The sequence below is a fragment of the Ostrinia nubilalis genome, chromosome 23 (genome assembly GCF_963855985.1).
Source record: "Ostrinia nubilalis chromosome 23, ilOstNubi1.1, whole genome shotgun sequence".
NCBI classification, from domain to species: domain Eukaryota; kingdom Metazoa; phylum Arthropoda; class Insecta; order Lepidoptera; family Crambidae; genus Ostrinia; species Ostrinia nubilalis.
Window position 1 is genome coordinate 2,288,643 of NC_087110.1, and position 24,918 is coordinate 2,313,560.

The window sequence follows — 24,918 nt, forward strand, 5'->3', positions numbered from 1 at the left end:
TTCATGAGTCAAGCGAGAAGTCAACAAAAAATTTCACCGCATGCGGAAAATATATTTATTTCTGTGTAATTAACTGAATAAATACCATAAACCTTAACGTGATTCTAAAGAATACATTAAAAATGGTTCGTGTAATAACTCAGGAGACGTACGATGAAGTAGTACAGGAGAATATAGACGAATTTGAAATGACTCCTGAAGAGGCTATAAAAGAAGCTGTAGCTCAATTTGAAGCTCAAGTAAGTGCGAGATTTTCTTCCCAAACACATATTTGAAGTCCTTATAATGTACAGACTTGATATTAATTCCTAATAACGCCATTTTCATACAGTTTCTCCTTCGCAAAGTGATCAAGAAGGCTCTGCTTTTTCATATGATTAGATGTAAAAAAATTAGTTTCTTACAGGGAATAGATCTATCAAACATTATCAAAGACCTTGCTCTCAACTCAGGGGACGGCCAAGGAGTATCCAGCATTGTCAGTAAGCTGAAAGAGCTGTGCAGTCGGATTGAGTCTGATGATGAAGCCATTTTGAAAGAACTAGAAGCCCTGAAGGTAAGAAACTTATGATTATTAAACTTTCCGAAGTGTAATTAATGTTTTATTATTGCATTAAATTTTTTTAAAGTTATAAACAACTTCTAAGTTAAAAGAAATATGTGTTCAGCTTAACAGCAAACTCATTTTTGTATAGCACCTATTATTGTATTGCTTAATATTAATAATATGCACATATTATGATTAAGAAAGTTAAATATTCCATGAGTAGTACGATTTGGTTCGACAAACTACAAATATTTTTGACAGGAAAAAGATTTTTTTTTATTTAAGTAGTCCAAAATCTTTAGACTGCAACCTCAGTGTCCATATTTAATTATTTTTTTTAGGTAGAATGTAATAAAGACATAGCACGCAGAGTGAAAGCTGGAAAAGATGGTGCCTACAATATCCTAACTGGTTTACTTGAGTCTCGGTTTAAAAGTTACGTACAAAAATCAAATGAAAAGGATGAAAAAATAATTATATCATCGTTAAATTCGTTAATAGCACTGATGGACGTACAGCCTGACCTGCTGGATGAGAAAGGGGCTGATTTGATTAAAAGGTGAGGATATAAAAACATCAAGTTAAATAAATGGTATCTTATGTAATTGGAATAGGAGCTATTTTACCACAAGAAAACCTTTGTAATCGTTGTCAATCAGTTTTTGACCTGATGATGTCATAGTCCCATTGCTATACTAAATCTATGGAAGAGTTGTGCTTTCAAAAAGTATGTCAAAGACTATGATGTCTACTTTATTATGATAAGAAGTGACCCGCCCCTGCTTCGCACAGGTACAATAATATCATCATCATTTCAGCCATAGGACGTCCACTGCTGAACATAGGTCTCCCCCAATGCTTTCCACGTTGATCGATTGGTAGCGGCCTGCTTCCAGCACTTCCCTGCTACCTTTACGATGTCGGTCCACCTTGTAGTTGGACGTCCCACGCTGCGTTTTCCGGTACGCGGCTCCATTCCAGAACCTTGGTACAAATATACTTAAAATCAATGTTTAAAAAACACGCATCAAAATCCGTTGTATAGTTTTAAAGATCTAAGCATACATAGGGACAGACAGACAGGATTGCGGCTTTGTTTATAAAAATATTATTATCACTATTTTATAATAATATTAATTAATTTAGCTATGGTAACATTATTCATATCAAGACATTTAAACAGTGGGAAGTCCCTCTAATAAAGTTTTTTATCTTTCCAGTATACTGGATAAGATAGACGATGGACCCATATTAATATCAGCTCTAAAGTGGACCAGTGTGTGCTGTGTCAAACACGAAATGAATCGACAGAGACTGTTCGCTAAGAATATCGGTGACAATTTGAAGTTGCTGCTCAATGCTCGGAAGAATATAAGGGTAAGATTTTATAATCTCTCTTTACACAGCATTTTAGGACGTTCTTTTATGAAATACTAGCTTTTGCCCACGGCTTCGCCCGTGAGCTTCATATAGCTTGTCACAGATCATTATAAATATTTATGTTTTATAGGCAGTGGCCATTTTACCTTTGGTGTTAATTTCCATTATTTTATCATTTATAGTTTCATACAGTCCATTTTGTATTTTTTGTAACAATTTGAATATTAAGGCGATTATCACACAGCACCGCGCTCCGCCGCGGTCCGCGTGGCGACATATAAAAAATCCCGCGCGAACGCGTTGTCAGTGTGTTGTGCCCATAGCTGGGCACCGTTAATCAAATAGTTAACTTCGTTAATCGTTAATCCGTTACTAAAAAAATTAACTTCGTTAAACGTTAAAACGTTACATTACTATAAAAACTATCAACGAAAATTGTTTTGAACGAGATCTAGTAAGTAGTTTTTTTTTTATTACCTCGTAAATCGTAAACCGCTTACCTATTACCGCGTAATCTTTCATACAAATAACTTTAATTTAAAAAAAAATAATTAATCAATGGTACGGAACCCTTTGTGCGTGAGTCCGACACGTACTTGGCCGGTTTTTTTTTTCGTTTTAGTACAACTGCATTTCAGAATAAAAGCTTGTTTTTAAAAAAGTTTTTTATAATTTTATTATACAAGACAAATCCAACAAACCCAAACTCGATAAATTTCCTCCGTTTCGTTTAGGAATTTCTATGGCCACCTCCTGACTCCATCATCAGGACCCTGGACATCATCTAGTACTAAATTGCTCAAAAAGATAAATCCAACGAACCCAAATTCGATGCGATTCCGCCGTTTCATTTAGGAGTTTCTATGGCCGCCTCCTGACTCCATCATCAGACCAGTTCAATGGTACCATAACTGTAGGCGATGTAGGTCGATGGGTGAACGTAGGTGATAAGATGAAATGAAAAGTCTAGGTAGGAATATTGAAAATGCGGCGCGTCCGGGTGTGCGCACAAGTACGTTCGCAGATCACGAGAGTTCGACGACGAGACGACTGGCGGCTCTCGGCCGCGTGACCCGCGTGTGCGACGCGGTGAGCCGCTAGAAGCTTCTGACCATAAAAGGATAGAGGCCTCCGGCCAATCAGCGGGCCGCATTGCTAACGGCTAGCTTGGAATGTTCTAGGCGCGCGATAATAATATTACCTACGCGCGCACCCAAATTCGCTTCTTATTATTTAATGATCCAAAAACACATACACACAGTGTAAGTTTGACATAATGGTCAATAACAGTGTACATATTATTATTACGATGTAAATATACTCATAGGTTATTAAACATTCATACATATTTAGTTAATAAAAAATAGATCCCAAGCTATATACGTAAGTTTACTAGTTATTTAAGGATTAAATTAAGGAGAAAATTAAAATTTATTTATTTTGGTAACATAAAAAAAATCTTATGTAGGTAAGTACTTATTTAGTGGCCTTAATGGAATGATGTTTATTCAAAAATTCGTTAAAATACCTCTGCGCTTGCAAAAATCTTTTATTTCAAACGTAGCAACGAAACGAAGCAAAAAAAGTTGACCGCGCTAGTGTTGTAAGTAAGAACCTCGAGTCTTAAAAGTCTTTGTTTCGAGACTTGAGTTTATTTTTAAGACTTCACATGAATAATTGAGCCTTCCGAGTCCTTTCGAGTATTTTAAGTTCTTTGAGCTAGACTGATACATGACATGAACTTGAGTTGGTGTATACTAATAGGCAATAATGAGTGATTTGTTATATCCTGATTGAAAATAAAATAAATCTCACAATACAAATGTAATATCAATCAAATTGCATTAAACGCAAATAATCGAATCAGAAGACTAAGTATCCATCTAAAGACTGACGATTTTCTTAATCAAAAAATTAAAACGGTCCAATAAAATAATAAACCCACAGTCCTTATTCATTGCTATTTTATTTTCTTCAAACTTTTAATAAGTAAGATTCCAAGACTCGAGTGTCGTATCGTACAACACTAGCCGGCGCAGCAAACGAACTTGTCGCCGCCATTAGACACGTGCCGCCGGCCGCCGGCTAGCGCAATGTACAGTCACCAAAATAAAATTAAGAAATGCAACAAACTTTTTTTACTATTCAAATTATTAAAATTGTGTTTATTGTTAAATCATAGGTACATAAGATAGGTCATAAATAAATACCAAGTTGGAACGGAAATGATTCGGAAATTTTATTTAACTAATTAGGTACCTACCTACCTCATCTACTTTTCTATTGTAATAGAAATGATGATATTAACGATTAATTTAAGAATGGACTTTGATTTAGGATAATTGGAATATCAATACAAACAAATTGAAGAGGTTTATTTGCTTCAATAGTCTAATTTAATGTTTCTACATAAATTGACTAGGCCATTGAATTACCTTCACAAAACAATAAGTTTGATTAATTTTTAATTATTATCTGTTATAGGATATTTTACCATGAAATACTCAACACCACAATTTAGATTCGAATCAATTGAAATCGAAAGCAAGCATATAAAATAAGAAATAAATAAGTTTATTTTTTGTCGACTGTACCAACTTTTCGGCTCTTGCTTTGGCGGCGTCGGCGTCTTTGTGTCAACAAAGGGCGTGCGGCTTGTCGGCATTTGTCGGCGCGTGCGCTATGATTTAATTCAGTTTTTGACTAGCTTTCTTGAGTGAAGGTGCGTTTTGTAGTGCTCGTGAAGTGAACTATGACGCACAGGTGCACAAATGCAAATAAATTTACTAAGACGCGCCTTAAAAATCATGGCCTTTGCTGGTTGATTTTTCGATGGTATCGTGAATCCATTTTACTGTGATCAACATAAGATAATAAGGATAGACAACGATATGAGAGTAGGCCTGCAACATTGAAGTGATAGCTCGCCCAATCAGTTGATCAGCTAATCGGCTATCAGCTGTGACGACTGCTGTGAGGCCTGTGAGTTGTTATGACGTGAGTGTAAACAACAAAAAAGTGTGCAGTGGTAGTGATCGTTGTGTGTGTTGTGTCTCGTGTTCCTGTGCAGAATGAATACACTACAGCTTTGTTGTGTGAGTAAACGTTACAGCATGTTCCATTATGTAAGACGCAATGAATTTTTATTTTTGCCAGAAAATGTAACTTTGTAAAATCATTATAAAACACATACCTACTGAAAATTTGGTGAACTTGTTCAGTGTACCGTATAGATGCCCCCATTAAACGGAATGTAGCTAGTTTAGAAGGACCCTGTATAGCCTACATTCAGGCACCATCAGTTACATATTCATACAAATGAAAGGAAAATCTAATAAGATAGTAAATTAGTTTCATAAGTAGCCATTTTAATTAATAATATTTAAATCTAGCTAAGTTGTACCTACTCTAGGTGGCCATCGTCAACAATAACATTGCATTGTCATCGTACTTACATAAGTATACCATACAGCTTAATCGGTTCGTTAGTGATCTGATTACAAAAACTATTGCTTTGGGTTCTGGAAGTTCTGGAAGCCCGAACGTACTTGTCAGAACGCGTTTTTCAGCGTGCCTGCTGTATCTTTTTGATAAATAGTAGGTACTGGATTAACGATTAACGGACTTAGGATACTTTAACGGAAGTTAACGAGTCCGTTAACAATTTTTAAAGTTAACTTAAAAGTTAATCCGTTAATAGAAATGTTAACTTCGTTAATTAACGATTAACGGATTAACGAGTTAATGCCCAGCTATGGTTGTGCCGCGCGTGTTTTCTATACAAACTGAGGTACTTGCATATAATGATTAAATAGGTCGTCCCGCGTACCGCGGCGGAGCGCGGTAAAGTGTGATAATCGCCTAATTGCAACTTCTTTTTAGGTTGTAAGTGAAGCTATGTCAGTCATACGAAAATTCACCTTGGATGATGATGTCAGAGTCGAATTTGGCAAAGCTCATGAGCACGCCAAAGAGTTGGGCGCCAAACTACTAGACCCACTCACACAGTTCCTTAAAGGTATTACTTTACATAATAAATTGAACTAAATGTGATTTATTGGAGATTTAAAGGCTGATTTTACTATTTTAAATATAAATAACATACTTTTGTACTGATCATGCTGATTCTCACCCAATCTTACATCGGAGAAAGGGAACAATCTCACTCACGTGATATTAGGGGAAGGGGGTATAGCGAAATCTCACTATATCTCATTAAGGGTGTCCAAAAATCACCAAGATTACCTCATATAATTAATGGACTAAGGCATTGGTTCCCAAAGTGGGGGGCGCGGGCCGTCTGTGTACTTAAGTATAAAAAACCTGCGACCGCGGAGAGAATGCATTCCAGACTGCTCGATACGACCAATATTAATAATCTTGACTGTTGGGGCGGATTTTTTTGTATGGTCGAGAGAGGACTCGTTTCAAATAAGTTTGGGAACCAATGCCCTAAGGCTAGCACTTCAGTGCTTGGAGTATGGAAGCGGCACGGGAGTGGTGACATTGACATAATATGACGTTTTCAGAGCACCCCGTCCCACCAGTGGTGTCAGAAACGATGTTGACGATGGCGGCTCTCCTGGTGCGTCACGAACTGTGCGCGATGGCTGCCGACGCGGGCGCAGACGAGGCTCTGTTCGCCATCTTGGCTGCCAACTTTGATTGTGTGCTGGTCATCGTTCAAGCTAGCAAACTGTGAGTAGTTTATTATACTTAGGGTTCCAGAGCAAGCTGATCTATACTTAGGTTCCACCGTAGCGGAGAAGGGAGCTGTGTCTAGCGGAGACGAGCGGAGAAGTGAGATTTCCAGCCGATAGGAGCGGAGAAATTAGCTGGTCTAGCGGAGATGAAAGCTGTGTCTAGCGGACAGTAGCGGAGAAATGTGATTTCTAGCGGAGAGTAGCGGAGAATTGAGCTGTTTCCAGCGGAGATTAGCGGAGAAGTGTGCTGTCTAGCGGATAGGAGAGAGATTTGACCTGTGAGTAGCGGAGAAGAGAGCTGTGTCTAGCGGATTAGTGCGTTTTCTAGCGGAGAGGAGCGGAGAATTGAGCTGTTTCCAGTGGAGATTAGCGGAGAAGTGTGCTGTCTAGCGGATAGAAGCGGAGAAGTGATAGTAGTGGAGAGAAGACGAGAGAGCGGAGATATGACTTGTGCGAAGCGGATATGAGAGCGGTTCGTAATAGCCCTCGGAGCCCCCACCAGTGGTGTCAGAGACGATGTTAACAATGGCGGCTCTCCTGGTGCGTCACGAACTGTGCGCGATGGCTGTGTCTAGCGGAGAGGAGCGGAGAATTGAGCTGTTTCCAGCGGAGATGAGCGGAGAAGTGTGCTGTCTAGCGGAGAGGAGCGGAGATGTTATCTGTGCGTAGCGGAGAGGAGCGGATAAGTGAGATTTATAGCGGATAGAAGCGGAGAAGTGACTTGTGCGAAGCGGATATGAGAGCGGTTCGTAGCGGAGAAATGTAGATGTAAGCGGTCCGAAATAGCCCTCGGAGCCCCCAGCAGTGGTGTCAGAGACGATGTTGACGATGGCGGCTCTCCTGGTGCGTCACGAACTGAGTTTGTTCCGGCGTTTCTTCTCAGCACTTGCCAAATGTTTGTCTCGAAGCGCTGGTAGGGCCCAAAAGATAAGGAGACATGTAAAGTGCCCCATAAGGGCTACCTTTTCTTTTTTTATTATTTTCTATTGACGTTCATAAGTGCCACTTGTGGTCTAAACTGAATAAATATTTTTGATTTTTGATTTTGTGCGCGATGGCTGCCGACGCGGGCGCAGACGAGGCTCTGTTCGCCATCTTGGCTGCCAATTTTGATTGTGTGCTGGTCATCGTTCAAGCTAGCAAGCTGTGAGTAGTTTATTATACTTTGGGTTCCAGAGCAAGCTGATCTATACTTAGGTTCCACCGTAGCGGAGAAGGGAGCTGTATCTAGCGGAGTTGAGCGGAGAAGTGAGATTTCTAGCCGATAGGAGCGGAGAAATTAGCTGGTCTAGCGGAGATGAAAGCTGTGTCTAGCGGAGAGGAGCGGAGAAGTGTAATTTCTAGCGGAGAGTAGCGGAGAATTGAGCTGTTTCCAGCGGAGATGAGCGGAGAAGTGTGCTGTCTAGCGGAAAATTGAGCTGTTTCCAGCGGAGATGAACGGAGAAGTGTTCTGTCCGTAGTGGAGAGAAGACGAGAGAACGGAGATATGACTTGTGCGAAGCGGATATGAGAGCGGTTCGTAGCGGAGAAATATTGATGTAAGCGGTCCGAAACAGCCCTCGGAGCCCCCACCAGTGGTGTCAGAGACGATGTTGACGATGGCGGCTCTCCTGGTGCGTCACGAACTGTGCGCGAAGGCTGTGTCTAGCGGAGAGGAGCGGAGAATTGAGCTGTTTCCAGCGGAGATGAGCGGAGAAGTGTGCTGTCTAGCGGAGAGGAGCGGAGATGTGATCTGTGCGTAGCGGAGAGGAGCGGATAAGTGATATTTATAGCGGATAGAAGCGGAGAAATGATCGGTGCGTAGTGGAGAGGAGACGAGAGAGCGGAGATAATATGACTTGTGCGAAGCGGATATGAGAGCGGTTCGTAGCGGAGAAATATTGATGTAAGCGGTCCGAAATAGCCCTCGGAGCCCCCACCAGTGGTGTCAGAGACGATGTTGACGATGGCGGCTCTCCTGGTGCGTCACGAACTGTGCGCGAAGGCTGTGTCTAGCGGAGAAGCGTAATTTCTAGCGGAGAGGAGCGGAGAATTGAGCTGTTTCCAGCGGAGATGAGCGGAGAAGTGTGCTGTCTAGCGGAGAGGAGCGGAGATGTGATCTGTGAGTCGCTGAGAGGAGCGGAGAAGTGAGAATTCTAGCGGATAGAAGCGGAGAAGTGACTTGTGCGAAGCGGATATGAGAGCGGTTCGTAGCGGAGAAATGTTGATGTAAGCGGTCCGAAATAGCCCTCGGAGCCCCCACCAGTGGTGTCAGAAACGATGTTAACAATGGCGGCTCTCCTGGTGCGTCACGAACTGTGCAAGATGGCTGCCGACGCGGGCGCAGACGAGGCTCTGTTCGCCATCTTGGCTGCCAATTTTGATTGTGTGCTGGTCATCGTTCAAGCTAGCAAACTGTAAGTGCACTATACTTAATATAGGGTGTCCCAAAAACAGCGCGAGGTTTGAACTTGCTGCCATTTTTGCAATAACTGACACTGGCAATTTCCTCAGTAGGAAAGAACAATTTGACAGCTAAGTGGTTAGGGTTAATCAATGGAGCGTTTTACATCGAATCCAAAGTTGCTTAAGTTACTGTAAAACCTTTAGATCCGATAACCCTCATTGAATTATATTTTTTGCTATGACTAGATTTTTTTCAAAATACTAAAGAATACTGCATTAACTTGGGTACAAAATTTTATTGTCTATTATATAAAAGAAAGTCGTGTTAGTTACTCCACTTATAACTCAAGAACGGCTGAACCGATTTAGCTGAAAATTGTCAGGGAGGTAGTTTAGAGCCAGGAGAAGGACATAGGATACTTTTTATCCCGTTATTGATTGCCATTAAGGCGGAACAAAGTTCGCCGGGTCAGCTAGTATTATTATAAATTGCTTTTTAAATCTACATACACACACACACACATGATTAATATTACTGATATTGTGTTTTCGTGATCATGTTTTTATTATAACACACTTATGATTATAGATTTATTGATAAATACAATACCTACTACAAGATAATCAATATTTAAGTACGCAGTAAGTATAATCTTACTAAAGTGAAGTTCAATGAATTTAGAAACATAAATTAATACTAGTACAACTTCTGGTTTCTTGCGCTGCTTCTTCTCAGCACTGGCCCATTTATTGTCCCGAAGCAGTGGTAGGGTTAATATTGGGACGTGTAATAGTGCTTTTTAAAAGCCTATTTGCAAAAATAAATGAATTTTATGAATTTTAGTAACCACACAATTTTTCCGCCGATTGAAAATGCGACCTCAGAAACAGGCATCTTTCGTTGTCCAAATGCAACGTCTTTTTCTTCACTATTATCTCATTCTCAATCAAGGATCTCTCGTGGATCAGATCTGCCCTCAGTTTCTCCGTCTCCAAAGACCTTTTCTGCAGCAGACTCATGCTATCATTCAAATCCCTGACTTCTTCAAGCAGACCTATCAACGACCCCTCCCTGCAGTTTTCGACTTTGGGTCTACAGTTCTTTGTGTTCAATCTCGTTTGTGCCACTTGTAGCCTCTGCGATACCTTCAGCATTTCCTCGTGGAGCGTTTCTAGAATGTTCTCCGTTTCGACAATCTTCTCCAGTGTCAATTTCAGCTGATTCTCCAGTTCTATCTTTACCTGCTCCGTCTTAGCTATCCTTTCGCTCAAGGCCTTGTTAACTTTTATGTCTTGTGTGCGCAAGTCCCTAGCAGTGTTAATCAATACTGCCTCAACTTTGGCTCTTAATTCTTTGGACCTATCAATAGCATGTTTAAACTGGGTCAACGCGTTAACCGTGTACTGTTCCCAGGACTGCACATTAGACTGTCCTTCCGACAGTCTCGTAGCTCCAGCGATATCTTTAACGTTATCAGATTTCGTTTCCAAATCAACGTTCTCGCTTTCGTATTTGAAAGCCAAGTACTTGTCGCTCCAATCCCGTTCCAACGCATTTTTCGCCGCTACATTCATCTCCATTTGATTCTGTATATCCCTTAACATTTCTCTGTGTAATCTCTTGACATTTTCTATCAACGCTGACTCCGTGAATAATTCCTCTTGTGGCTCATCGTAAATGAGGTCTGATTGCATCCTCAACCGTCTCAAATCTAGACATTCCTCAGTTATATACTCAGGGATAGTTAAAATATCCATAGCATTCTTCACTTGCTGCCTTTGAGCTTCCAGAATTGCTATTTCGGCATCGATATCACGTGTAGCTCTTTCCAATTCTGCCTTCCAGTAATTGATGTGTCTGGCCCGGTGCTTCAATTGGTCTGTGCTATCACTGAAGTCGTTGCAAGAAGTTTGGTTGACTTTGATGATGCTATTCTTGGTGATGGAAGTGTTTTCATCGGTGATACCGATGATGTCACCTTTTAAGACGCGTTGGTTGTGGTCATGCCAGTTCAAAACTGTGCCGAGTCCAAAGTTTCTGTCGCCGAATGATAGATAGTCGCCATTTTCTGCTGTCGTCATTTTGATTTTTACACTTTAACTCAAGTCGGTAGCAGAACTAGGTGTTTGAAAGAAAGTGTGTGAGGCAACGAAGAAATATTGATCAAATATCCCAGTACACGGTTACCATGACAAATTCGTTTGTAATCAAGTTTTGCGCTGGGAATCATAAAGTGACCTATTTTTATTTGGATCTACTGTTTAGGGGGATTATCGATTAATTTCGTAGCTATGCAGAATGCAGATATTACGCTTGACGAATTATTAATACCCTAGATTTATATTTTCTAAATATTTCTACTCAGGAAATGCAGTTACATAGGATTATAAGTTCTTGAGTTTGTACATGAGCTAACTATTGAAGATTAATACATAAAGTAATAATAAATAATAATAATAATAAATATCCTTGGACATTTTACACTGAGCCGCTAGTCCCAAACTAAGCATAGCTTCAATTGATTGTCAGTCTAGCTCTAAACCAGTCTTTCCCAAAGTGGGCGATAACGCCCCCTTGTGGGCGCTGCACGCTTAAAGGGGGGCGGTAAGAGACCCAGAAAAAAAATCGGGACGTTGTGTAGAGGCTTGGGAGGCGTCATTTACTAGGAGGTCTCTTAGACACCGACTGAGCACTCGACTCTCGACTACAAATGGGGGCGCTGAAAAGAATATATTCTCAAAGTGGGCAGTAAACAAAATAAGTTTGGGAACCGCTGCTCTAAACAATATCCATTGATCATTGCTAAGTCTAGATCTAGATTGACAACGCCACTCTTGTGGCGGAGTTTTGGGCTGACACTGTGTAGGTTTGTTGTCGACACGATAAGAAGAAATATAGATAGATGTTATTACATAGATATCTCTTTTGCTAAAATAAACCTTATTTGTTCCAGAATAACGGCGTTGGCGGGCAACGACGAGGTCAAGAGACAACTAATGAAGGCCGGCATTGCTCCCATACTTGTCACGTTGCTGAATAGGCATTCGGTAAGTTTAATTAAAAGTTAAATGACAGCTAAGTAATTACTAATTAAGTAAGCATCCTTGCCTTTGTCCAGCAGTGGACGTCATTTGGCTGAAACAAACGAACGAAATAGCAGCTAAGGCTGGGTTGCACCATCTTACTTTAACTTAAACAAACGTCAAAAGTCTGTCAAACTCCATTCAAAAACACCGGTTATAGTGAAGGTTAAGTTACGATTAAAGTTAAAGTGATGCAACTCAGCTTAAGACTGCAACTTTGAACATTCGACGTCGTCGTTTCAAATGACGTCCACTGCTGGACAAAGGCCTCCCCCAAGGTTTTCCACAATGAACGGTCCTGCGCTGCCCGCATCCAGGCTCTTCCCGCGACCTTCACCAGATCGTCGGTCCACCTAGTAGGAGGCCTGCCCACGCTACGTCTTCCAGCCTGTGGTCGCCACTCGAGAACTTTTCTGCCCCAACGGCCATTCGACGACGGGGATCAAATTACGCACTTTAATCGAAAGTTCGATAGCACTTTTTTTTAATTTTGAGGAGAAAACAAATATTATTCTAATTTATACCCGATCAAACTACCCTCACATTTTTATTAAGCAACTGTCTTCTCCTTGGATTGTCTGGAGAAAATCGCTTTATAGCGCTAAAACCGCTTAAATAAATTTTTCAAACTACTGAACCGATTTGAAAACTTATTTCACCATTAGAATCCTACATCATTTCTGATGAACCTATGCAGTACATTCGCCGTGTCATTTAGTTATTATTGTTATTTTATTTGTTATGGTATTTTGCTAATGATAGTTAGATAAAGATAAGTATCGTTAAGCCTTTATTTCGCCTGAGATACAGGAAAAAATTTCCTAGTTCAGGCACATGTATAATTTTACCTTTTGTAGCATAAGATTAGCCTAGAGTTTAAACTGTCAAACAAGTTATTCAATAAAGAATTTTATTATTTATTTATTATTATTCACAGAGCAATCCCACCGCAGCGGCGTTAATACTAAAGTGCATATCCGCGCTAACGTTACGCGAGCCGTCGCACAGTCAACAATTCTTCGATAGCGGCGCCCCAGAAGTCATGATAGAAGCCATAAAGAATCACCCCACTGATGCTAGCGTGCAGGTATATTACCAGGCCTGTTCATCTCCGCGAGTTTAAATCGAAAACAAAACACGCACGATGGCCCACCTACAGGATACTATTCGACAAGGCCTCACATACGAGCGAACATTGACTCGCGCACGCGTATTCTTGTGTATGATGGAAGAAAATAAAGAAAATGGTGTACTAAATACTGTGCAGTATTTAACTGCCTAAATAATAATAAAAACACAGAATGTACTTTTTTAAGTTGCCTCAAGACACTGAGAGGTAAATAAGTAGTTAATATTATTCATGATAATTCATGCTAAATCATGTATTTCCTCCGCCATTTTCCGCAGTTTGGCACCTCACGTCACATCATTTTACCGAAGTCAGCCCTATAGCTTCGGCGCAGTGCCGATCACTGACGTTTGTCAACAAAATGGTGCTTGACTCTTGAGACAGGCTAAATTACACCATATTGTTAATGACATTGAGCATACATTTTTTTAAATACCTTCGCGAAGTAAAACTTCTGTACGTAGTACTTCTGTGATATTACTTTCATTGTAAACTCTTGATCTATTGCAGGGGTGGCCAACTTGATTAGACATAAGATCTACTGTGTACTAACGAAACCCTGGGTGATCTACCACTTACATACTTCTTGAAATCTTAAATGAAACAGCATAGTTTAGTATACAATCATGTAGTCTCATGTAGTTTCAAAGCGAGAGTGAATAGGCACATACAGGGCAGATATGACCATCCTAGACTGCATCCCACTTAACATCAGGTGCGATTGTGGTCAAATACCTGCCTTATTTTGCATTTTTAGGGTTCCGTACCTCAAAAGGAAAAAACGGAACCCTTATAGGATCACTTTGTTGTCCGTCCGTCCGTCTGTCAAGACCCTTTATCTCAAGAACGCGTGAACGTATCAAGCTGAAATTCACATGAAATACTCAGGTCTATTGTCCCTTTAAGCTGTGAAAATATCAAACTTCTAAGCCAAGCCAATCAAAAGATACAGCCGATTATGTCGATATTTTCAACAAATTTTCGACACTCGCAAAGGAATCAAAACCTACAGGATACTTCCCGTAAACTCAGAATCTTGAAATTTGGCATAAAGCATTGTCATATAATGCAAATATAGGAAAAATTGCGAAAATTACATTTTTTTAGTTATACAGGGTGTTAGGTAAATGGGTATATGAGCCGACACTAGCCCATGTTAACATGAGCATATAAATGGTATGGTGAAGTCAGAAATTTGATATCATCACTTTAATTTTTTTAATTTTCATACAAAATCAAATTTATAAAATCAGATTTGTATAAAAATTAAAATAATTAAAATGATGATATCAATTTTCTGACTTCACCATACCATTTATATGCATATTTTAACATGGGCTAGTGTCGGCTCATATACCCATTTACCTAACACCCTGTATAATATAATAAAAATATTTTAATAAAATGAAACTTACTACCTTATTTCTCACGAACGAATAAAGGTATCAAATTGAAATTTATACCAAATACCTAGATCTATTGTCCCTTTAAGAAGTAAAAAAATCAAACTTCTAAGTTAACGCGATCAAAAGATACAGCAGTTTATACCGACACCTTAGACGAATTTCCGTCACACGCTAGGGAATCAAAACCTACAAGGTACTTCCTGTGAACTCAGAATCTTGAAATTCGGCACGAAGCAACGTTATACAGGGTGTTTCAAAATACCCCCTAAAGCCTGAAAGGGCACAGAAACTGAAACAATCTGAAATAGAAGCCGTTGTTCCTATTGTCATATCTTGAACGGTTTTGGAAATAACGTACATCGAAAGTTTCCAAAAATATCGATATGAATTCCCTCACTTTCGATCAGCTGCAGCGGGGTTCATCGAACGCAAATCATAGACTTTGTATTTTTCAGAATGTCAATTAGCCGCATTTTTTGCCTACTTCCTTTATCGATGTGTTCAAAGCATGTTTGTTCGTTAAATAAACATTTTAAATAGGTACTCACTAACACTTTACATGTGTACGTACATTTGAAAAATTTTGTGAAAACTTCATCTATCGAAACCAGGCCACTTGATGGAAAAAAAATCGTAAGTAAATAACTTTTTCCGATAGCAACATCACTACTAATGATAGTTTTCAAACATTCTTAGACAACAGAAAAAAAATAAAAAAATCCGTGAAATTCCAGGTAGGTTACGTTACCGTACCTTTAGTCGAATTCTGTTATTATTTAATCTTTGAAATTGCATTTCCGCCCATCTTTCCGCCCCTCTTTAGCTTACTCCTAGTACCTTTCCTGGTACCACCAGGAGTAAGATTGAATTGTGTTCCGTATAAAAATAAGCATTTAGTAACCCGTTTGTAAGTTCACCATAAGCACCAATAAGGCCTCATAATTACGGAGCCGCAGCGCATGATAAACACAAAAAATATTGATGCGAGTCGGGTGAAGTGGTGTGCCAACCTCTCTTCCCGCGGTGAATCCTTCAGCGAGTATTGCCACGCATGCCGCAACAATAAACGCCGTGTGAGACGCATCGAAGCCATCCGCAGGATTCGGCTGCAAATAACGTTCCATTTCAAGAATACGCGTCTTAAATCGCTTTTCCGTAAAAGCACTCATGCACACACAATGCCAATGTTTGAAATCAGTTGGTCGCACAGCGTAAGATGCCCGGCGTCTCCGTAAATGAGGCCTTAGTTTTATTTCATTTTTTTATTTTAACAATTTGTTGAGTAGTCATTGGATACAGAGGCGTTCACATCATATTTTACAAAATCCTTGCAAAATGGGTCTTATTTAAGCAGCAAAAGGTTGATGTGAGCGCATCTGTACCATTATTATTATTTTGTAATAATTTGCCAATAATAATAACATTAATAGCGGCATTTAAAAAAATGCTGAGAATTTAAAACAATTCTAAAATAATAATAATAACAACAACAAAAAACGTACATTTTGACAAACATTTTATTTAGTAAGGCAAGCGCTCAAAGAAAGGCCAACGTGGAAGCAAAAGTACTAGGGAAACATCAGTGCTTGAGCTTAAGCATTTTGGGTTTTCAGTTTCTTTTACGAAACCCTAATAGACAGTGATTGTAAACATTTTAACTTAGAATTTTTTTTGGTGGCTTGTTTTGAGTTTGCACATTTGCATAGTAACGGTTGGCACCTTTTAAACCCGCGCGTTCGCGGGGGCGAGTGGGGCGCCTTATTACATTTTCAAATATCCCAAAAATTAAATTTTAAGTTGGTATGAAGAACATGACGTCATACTGCAGCATCGTATCGTACAACTCCGTGTAAGTTTTTCCCTCCATTCGATAAAATTTGTCGTAACAGAAAATCAAAAAACATTAACTACTCACATCCATAATCATTATTTCAAAACACATAAATGCCTAGTCTACTAGTCAGGCATGATTCATGCATGATACAATATCGTAATACTAACTTACCATCAGGTGAGATCGCGGCCAAATGTTTAACTATTCATTTAAAAAATATGCTTTTATTTACTCATAAACCTTTCTTTAATAAATTTCAAAATCGTCTCGTACTTTTAAACTTAAAATCTTAAAAATCAATGAAAAATTAAAATAATACCCAAAGAAAATGTTGGCAACCTCAGTAGTGAGTGGGCTCGGGGGGAACACCACCCCCCGCCCTGGAGCCCACTCTAACGGCTAACTCGTGCGCAGCGCTGCGCGCCTGGTACACAATGGGCCGAAATATGCATTGCGTACTAATTCCGGACCAACAATAATTTTTTATACACAAATAATTTTAAACATTATGCCTTTTGTATGTTAAACTTTTGGTGGTACAAATACTCTTAAGATTGTGTATGTAATTCTAATTCAGCAAACTCTTACTGTAAACGTAAACTTATTACAAAGGTAATGCTAGAACATAATCACGGGATGCCATTACTTTAATATGCTTAAACTAAACAAGGCGGCTGAATAAAGGTATGGGAGAAATACTAAGTAGGTGCGCGTTATTGACACTGCACTGATATCAGAACGTGTAAACATTGAGGCTCAGTCAAAGAGAAGGTGACCTTTGTTCCTTAACTCGCCGAGTCTATTATTTACTTTGCGTGTTTGAACACATTCACTCAATGTTTTGTTAAATTTAAGTTTAGCCACTACCTACTTAATGGCATGTATTTAATCGTTTTGTAATTATCTCTTTGTCAAACAAAATAAATCAAAAATAGCAAAAAAAAAACTGACCTTTACACGAAAAACGCAATCTATGTAATTCAAACTTGGCATCAGCTTTCGTCTAAGCACAACTATTTGAATTGCATACTCATCTGTTTTCGGAATGCATATTTGGCTAGCTGATTCTGGTTTTACATTAATTGTAGAACAGTCATGTTTCTGATGTTGCAGTAAGTTTAGGAGGAAAGTTTATTATTAACAGATATGCAATTATTGTTCCCGTGTAAACACGTTTAGGATTATTATCTAGTACAATACTGTCTAACAAGTCTGCAATGAAATGTCTTTTCGTGATTGTAATTTGTAGTGTTTTTCTTAAATGAATAAATTAAGGTACTATTTAGAACCGAGCTGCCGACTGTAACTGCTGACAGAACGTGCAGCGTCCCGTTGTTGTCTACGTCACTCACCATCAAGTGACAATGGAACGCTGCATGTTTTATCATATTATTAATAAGGAGGTTAAAGATTAGTTCGGTCCATTATTGGGGCTTCGGTAGCTCAAAGGTTAGCCACCAGGATTGCGGAAAACGCGGGTTCGATTCCCACACAAGATCATCAAGGTTCGGAATTCGAATAGTTAGATATTAGTAGCTACAGAGGCGTTCACATCAAGTTTTACAAAGGAGTACCTTAAGGTTGATTTACACGTAATAAGTAGGTAACTAAATTAGAATTTGCAAGTCGTTTAAATGCAATTTAATCACTTAAAATTAAGTCTTAAAGGATGATTTTCACGTATTATGTAGTTAAGTAGATAACTAAATTTTACCTTCATTTTTCGGGTAAGTTGGTGGATGGGGCTTATCACTTGACACCTTTTGATAAGCAGTTTCATACTAATTATGAGACATTTGGACATAGACTTAAAATTAAGTTAAAATTTAGTTACCTACTTAACTACTTAATACGTGTAAATCAGTCTTAGGCTGCTTTTGTAAAAGTGAAAATTATTAAGGGACGCTTTAGAATGTTGATATGAAAATAAATCTGAGAATTCATTAACATTTCTTCTATTTTAAAATGAGACGTAACTTGGTAGACAAAGTAGGTACATAAACGACATTGCGACATTCCTTTACCTGCGAAATAAAAATTAGCGTACTAAAATCATTGTTAAAATGTTGCATTGTCATAATAAGAAGTTGCAAAAATTTGGCATGTGGCACGATCCCGTTCGCACCACTGTGCTCTGTGCGGAAGCGCCGAAAGATCGCGACACCGGCCGTCGGCTCTTCTTTGATTTAGTCGTTCATATGCTTCGTGCGTGATCGGTGTGTTTTCCTATCGTTTAACTACTTTCGAAAGCTTTGTGTTTTGTGTTGTTTTGCTACAATGGCAATGTTTTCTAATTCCGAATATTATGAGATGTTGTTGTGTGTGGGTCGAGCTGATGGAAATTTAACTCAAGCCCGTGAACTTTATCGGGAACAGTTTATCGAAGGTAGACCGGCGGCTGACCAGCGACGGCTTCCGTCGTATCAGTGTTTCCATGATATGGTGACACGTCTCCATTCTACGGGCTCTTTTCATCGATCGGGTTCTAGTGGTCGCCCAAATACAAACGAAATGCGTGCAGAAGAGGTCCGATACCTTGGCCTGCCCGTTCTCCTGATATTACCCCGTTGGACTTTTTTTTGTGGGGTTTTGTGAAAAACCAAGTTTATTTTACGGATTGCCATACCGTCGAGGAAATGGAACAGCGTGTAAGGTCTGTGTTTGTGTCAATAACGCCTACCATGGTGCGAAATGCAACACAGGCCATATCAAGACGGGCAAGAATATGCGTGCAGCAAGGAAGACGTCATTTTGAGCCACTTTTGTAGGTATGTACCTACCTAACCATAATTTTGAATGCTTGTTGTTTTGTAACGACGTGCGTGTATTTTTTTCTCCGTAGGTATTAAATAATAATACCTAGTAAATACTAGGCGCACAGAATATTTTAATGAGGCGTGGCCGGGGGCGTGAACATAGAAAGTTGCTCCTGGTCACTCCTGGTAGGACAATGAACCCAAATTAGTGATGGGAATTTTTATAATCGATATTTTTATTTTACATAAATTTACCCGAAATTAGAATATGTCGCTATGACTGTAAGAAATTAACAAGGGACTCTTTATAGACGTTTATTAAATACCCTTCAGTTATTAGGGGTTTTTTTGAAACACCCTGTATAGTACAGATAAAGGAAAAATTGCGAAAATGATAAATTTGAAGTTATATAAAATTTAAAATATTATTTTTGCTTACATGACATAAAATATTTTTTTAATAATTATAAACTTACTACCTACCCTTTTTCACATTAACGCGTAGAGATATTAAAGTTGAAATTCATATCAAACACTTCTTAAATCTAATTGCCTCTAAACTGTGAGAAATTCTAAATCAACGCAAAAATTCAAAACGCTGAGGTAGGTACCTACCTATAATGCAAATATAGGAAAAATAAATAAATAAAAAATAATCGTACCGCATATTTTGAAATTCGCCACTACTCGCAACGGAATCAAGTAAGTAATTTGATTTAAGGCTTGGTATTTCTGCTAAAGTAGGTATTTCGCGCTGTCAAAATCTGCGCGCGCAATACTTCGCCGAAGACAGCGCGCCAAAGAGCTCTCGCGGCTACACAGTATAGAAATACGCAGTTTAGAAATACGCAGTTGGTTAGGTTAGGTTGACTTCCTTCCGTTCAAGCGTCACACTCGCAGCACTTTCTAATACAAATCATATCCAAGTGATACAAATTAAAACAACTTTCAAAATTTTTGGGAATATATTTTAGAATCGAATAAATATAGAATATAACTGCCAAAGTAAACACGGTTCAAAGAGGTGTGGCGTCACCCGACCTTCCGGAAGTTCCGCGCCGGCTAAAAGAATTTCAAGATTACGTCACCCGACCTATCGGTAGATAAATAAATAAATAAATAATAAATAAATAAATCTTTGGACAATTTCACACAGCGCCAGCTAGCCCCAAAGTAAGCAACTTAATGCTTGTGTTATGGGTGCTAGCTTAACGGATATACTACTTATATACTTTTTTTTTAAATACATAAATATTATACATAGTCACACCCAGACCCGTCACAGAAATTAAAATTCATCATTTCAATTTCTGCCCGGCCGGGAATCGAACCCGGGACCTCTCGGCATAGTAGTCCGTTCTGAACCACTACACCAAACGGCCGACAAGATCCTCGGGAGCTTGAGCGATTGGAAAAACATTTTATGATCAGTTACTTGTAGTAGCGATTATTTAGAGCTTGGATAATAAAATTAAATTATAGTTGTTGACTTGGCCATCGCATGAAAACACGTGTAAATTAAATTATTTAGTGCGATGGCCAAGTCAATAATTTATGTAAAACGTTAAAGATTTCCTGGCCTGGACTTGGTATTACATGGATCTCACAACTTTTTACCGTAGAACAACTGAGTTGCGAGACTTGGTTTTTTTGACAAGTATTGTTTTTGTTGGGATTACATTAATCAGTACACGCATCAATTTTGTTCAGTCTTTTTGTTTATTAATAAATAAAAATATCAAACTAAAATTGCATACATATTTGTTTGTATTGGTCTGGGTGTTTTCTTTTCATAATTTATGTATAACGTATGTACGGGGCTCTGTATCGAAAATCACTATGAGCAATGAGTATCACACATGGTTCCCTGGAGTGCATTACCGCAGCAAAATTTTTATAAATGTTGTGCTTTAGAGAGTCGAGAGTATAGCAGATAATTAGTCCATCGTGAGCAGAAATTTGTCCACTAATAGCAAAATTCGTTCAAATTATAGTTTTAAAGTTATTGGCTAGAAGATTCTTCTATCTTGCATCTTAGACCCTTAGCTACAGACCTTAGATAGTATTTTTGAAACATTCTTACGCATGGTGGAGAAAGGGACGCTCTAGAGCAGTGGTTCTTAACCGGTGATCCGCGGACCACTGGTGGTCCCTGGAGGCATTCCAAGTGGTCCACGATGTGCACTTGCACACCTTGGTCAAAACCACTTTTAACTGATTTTTGCAGTCAAACTGGTTTTGACCGATTATGAGATGGTCCCTGACAAGACAGAAATTTGGTAAAATGGTCCCTCATGACTTAAAGGTTAAGAACCACTGCTCTAGAGACTCAAAACTACAAGGATACACATGAACTCCAGTTTTAAATCCGTTGATATCTGCTGCATCTGCCATGTTTTTGGCTATAAGATTCTTCTATCTTACGGTTTAGATCTTTAGCTACAGACCTTAGACAGTATTTTTGTGAAAATTCTTACGCATGGTGGAGGAAGGGACGCTCTAGACACTCAAGTCTACAAGGAGTCACATGAACTCCAGTTTTAAATCCGTTGACATCTGCTGTATCTGCCATCTTTTTGGCTAGAAGATTCTTCTATCTTGCAGCTTAGACCTTTAGCTACAGACTTAGACAGTATTTTTGAAACATTCTTACGCATGGTGGAGGAAGGGACGCTCTAGAGACTCAAGTCTACAAGGAGTCATATGAACTCCAGTTTTAAATCCGTTGACATCTGCTGCATCTGCCATCTTTTTGGCTAGAAGATTCTTCTATCTTACAGCTTAGACCTTTAGCTACAGACCTTAGACAGTATTTTTTATTATTTATTTGTGTCAGGGTGCTCTTCTAAAGAGTGTAAGACGATTGTATGTAGGTACTATTAAAATGTAATTTTAACTCATTGGTTTTGTCTCATATTTGAGGAATGTACTATGTATCATGAGTAGAGTCTTCGTTTAAAAGGATGCGAACGATTTAAATTTCAATAGGTAGACAAAATTGATAATTCTCAATTATCAAAAATTTAAGCTTTCTCCAGTAACACTGATATTATTATACTGTGTCTCATCAAAGTCATCATTGTCAAAAATATTGACAAATCGCGAACTGTCACGGCCAAAAAACTGACACGCGTCCGTCCTCCGTAAGCGCCACCGCGCGACTGATTGAGATTGTCCAAGCCGTCATGGACGATTTTTTCCACATTTTTTAACATAGTAACTAAATAAGACGCAATATAAAAATTTCATCCGTTAAAAGCCCTCAAGTTATTTCTGAACTTTAGTTTAGTAAAAGATTTGGAATCTCAAATCGCTTATTTTAAAAATAAAACCATAAATAGAAAACGAATAGAGGTAACTTTGGGAATATATTCTATCGAGTCAACTTCATCAAATCGTGTTTCCATCCGTTAATAGCCCTAGAAAATATCCTCAACTATGCCCAATAAAAATCTTAGCCTTTAATTTTACTGTTTAGTACCTCAAAAATGAAAAATGAAAACCTCATCTTCGCCATTTTCTCTGCTACCCGGCCTTAATACGTCATAAATTGTAAACCGCTACGTTTGTACGGCGGAACCCTCGGTGTGCGAGCCCGACTCGCACTTGGCCGGTTTTTTTTTTAAAGTATTTTTTGCCTTCCCACGATCGACTGGACTAATAGTCGACCAGTTGGCCACCCCTGATCTATTGGAGGACACTAAGACAAGAAGAAACTGAAAAAAATTGCTAATTTAAAATTGTGAGTGAAATACTGCTAATTAAGTGCTTGAACACACTCTCTCCCTCACACGCATATTGTATTATGCTATGGGAGAGTGGAGTGGTCTTTCCTAGTACGGACGACAGCAAAAACCGGGGAACCAGACGCAGGTTAGCGTGCCATCCCTACATTGTAGACATTCCACCAGCTCGCACTAAGCGTTTCGACGACTCGTTTATAATGCGAACAGCTAGGGACTGGAATTCGCTGCCTGCTGCTGTATTTCCTGAACACTATAATCCGGGCCTTTTCAAGGCGAGAGTGAACAGGCAGTTACAGGGCAGATATGTACCATCCTAGACTGCATCTCACTTAACACCAGGTGCGATTGCGGTCAAATACCTGCCTTGTCTAGCATAAAAAAATTTGTTGCAGACTACATAAGATGCCACTGTATTAAAACTACTTAAGAATGACAGCAACCATATCGTATCTGAGCTCGATAGTTTTGTCTTGATAAATGACCTTTACTTTCACATTGTTTTTTTACCATACATGTTTATTTTTCACAGAAAAACGGCTGCTGGGCGATTCGCAACATGGTCGCCAGGTGTCGCGATCAAAACCCTAAGTTCCACGAGTTGGGAGTGGAAAGCCTTCTCAACGAAGCCTACGATCGGTTCTCTAAAGATTTCGGATTCGATATCAAGTCCGCGCTCAGAGATCTTGAGTGTGACGTTAAATTGGATGAGCAGTGGAAGGGGAAAGGGGTCCAGATGGAGAATAATTAATAATATGACAAGAGGAGGGAGGCACGGGGAAATTGTAAACCCACATTTTGTTGGGTGTCTAAAGTGGGGGAAACCTACCTTACAAATAAAATTTGCCCCCAATCCTAAATCAAACAGCCTCTCTAGGCTAGAAGCTGGTCGCTTGTCAAGCTTAACACTGAGACCTTATGCAGTTACGGGACTATTCCCACCGCTGAAACTCCAGGATCTACAGCTTGACGGCCAATAAAAACCCAACCAGTGAAGGTCAAGTTTGTCCCGGGGGAAAGTTAAACTGTCATTGGACCCGCAACGAAATTATGTGCATATAAAACCTTGTGCAGTTGCAATTGGGCCAATTTCAATACTCAAATGTTTTCACAATGCACAAGAAACCCAATCTAAAAATGGCTTTTTTGGCTAAAATTAAAACTTAAATGTATTATATTCTACATTATAACATTCCTGAATCGCTATCACACTAAGTTTAAATCTAACAAACACAACTTTCAATGAAATAAAATGTATAGAATGCAAATGACAAAACTATGTGATAATTTTATTCAATACTTTAAGTAAATATTATCGGTGCTTCTAACAAATAAAACCTCAATTTTAATTACAAAAATATTTATTGATTTCAATAAAACATTTTTTAAATCATTTTTTCCATTAATTATCCATTTGCGGACGAATTATGACAATTATTAGAGAACATTTTAATTATTTAGATACATAATCATAACATTGAAACATTGAATCCTGTATTTATTATTATTTAAAACACTACAAGTCGCAAAAGTATTATTTGCACAAAATTATAGTCTCAACATTCAATATTTGAATTATTTTAAAATTAAAACATTAATGGTACACAGTGTTGCTTGAATGTTTAGTTAACTTGCAACATTAAAACTACGTAATTTGTTCGGTGGCAATACTAATGTAATACTATCTGTACGTTTGTTATGAAATTATAGATAGAAACTATTTGAAACATCTTTTTTCTAATCAGGACAATTTATGTGACCTTATATTTATTTATTTCTAATAATCCTTTTGCAATGTAGAAATATTAAATTGAAATTAAGTATACCAACATAATAACGATTAAAATCGAGTAAAACTAACGAATAGCCGTTATCCTAATACAAACTAAAATAACAAATTACCAAAGAAAAACAACTTTTGTACCACAATCAAAGGTGCGGAATACTCGTA

General features: G+C 38.7%; 1 protein-coding gene across 1 annotated transcript; it reads left to right on the forward strand.

Annotated features, from left to right (window-relative positions):
* On the forward strand, positions 1-24,360 carry LOC135083332 (armadillo repeat-containing protein 6 homolog). Its single transcript, XM_063978065.1, has 9 exons — positions 1-239; positions 407-556; positions 889-1,106; positions 1,768-1,924; positions 5,810-5,945; positions 6,457-6,625; positions 11,970-12,063; positions 13,037-13,186; positions 23,500-24,360. Exons 1-9 carry the CDS (start codon positions 123-125, stop codon positions 23,716-23,718), a joined length of 1,410 nt encoding a protein of 469 aa, XP_063834135.1. The 5' UTR covers positions 1-122; the 3' UTR covers positions 23,719-24,360.
* Positions 24,361-24,918: the final 558 nt, after the last annotated feature.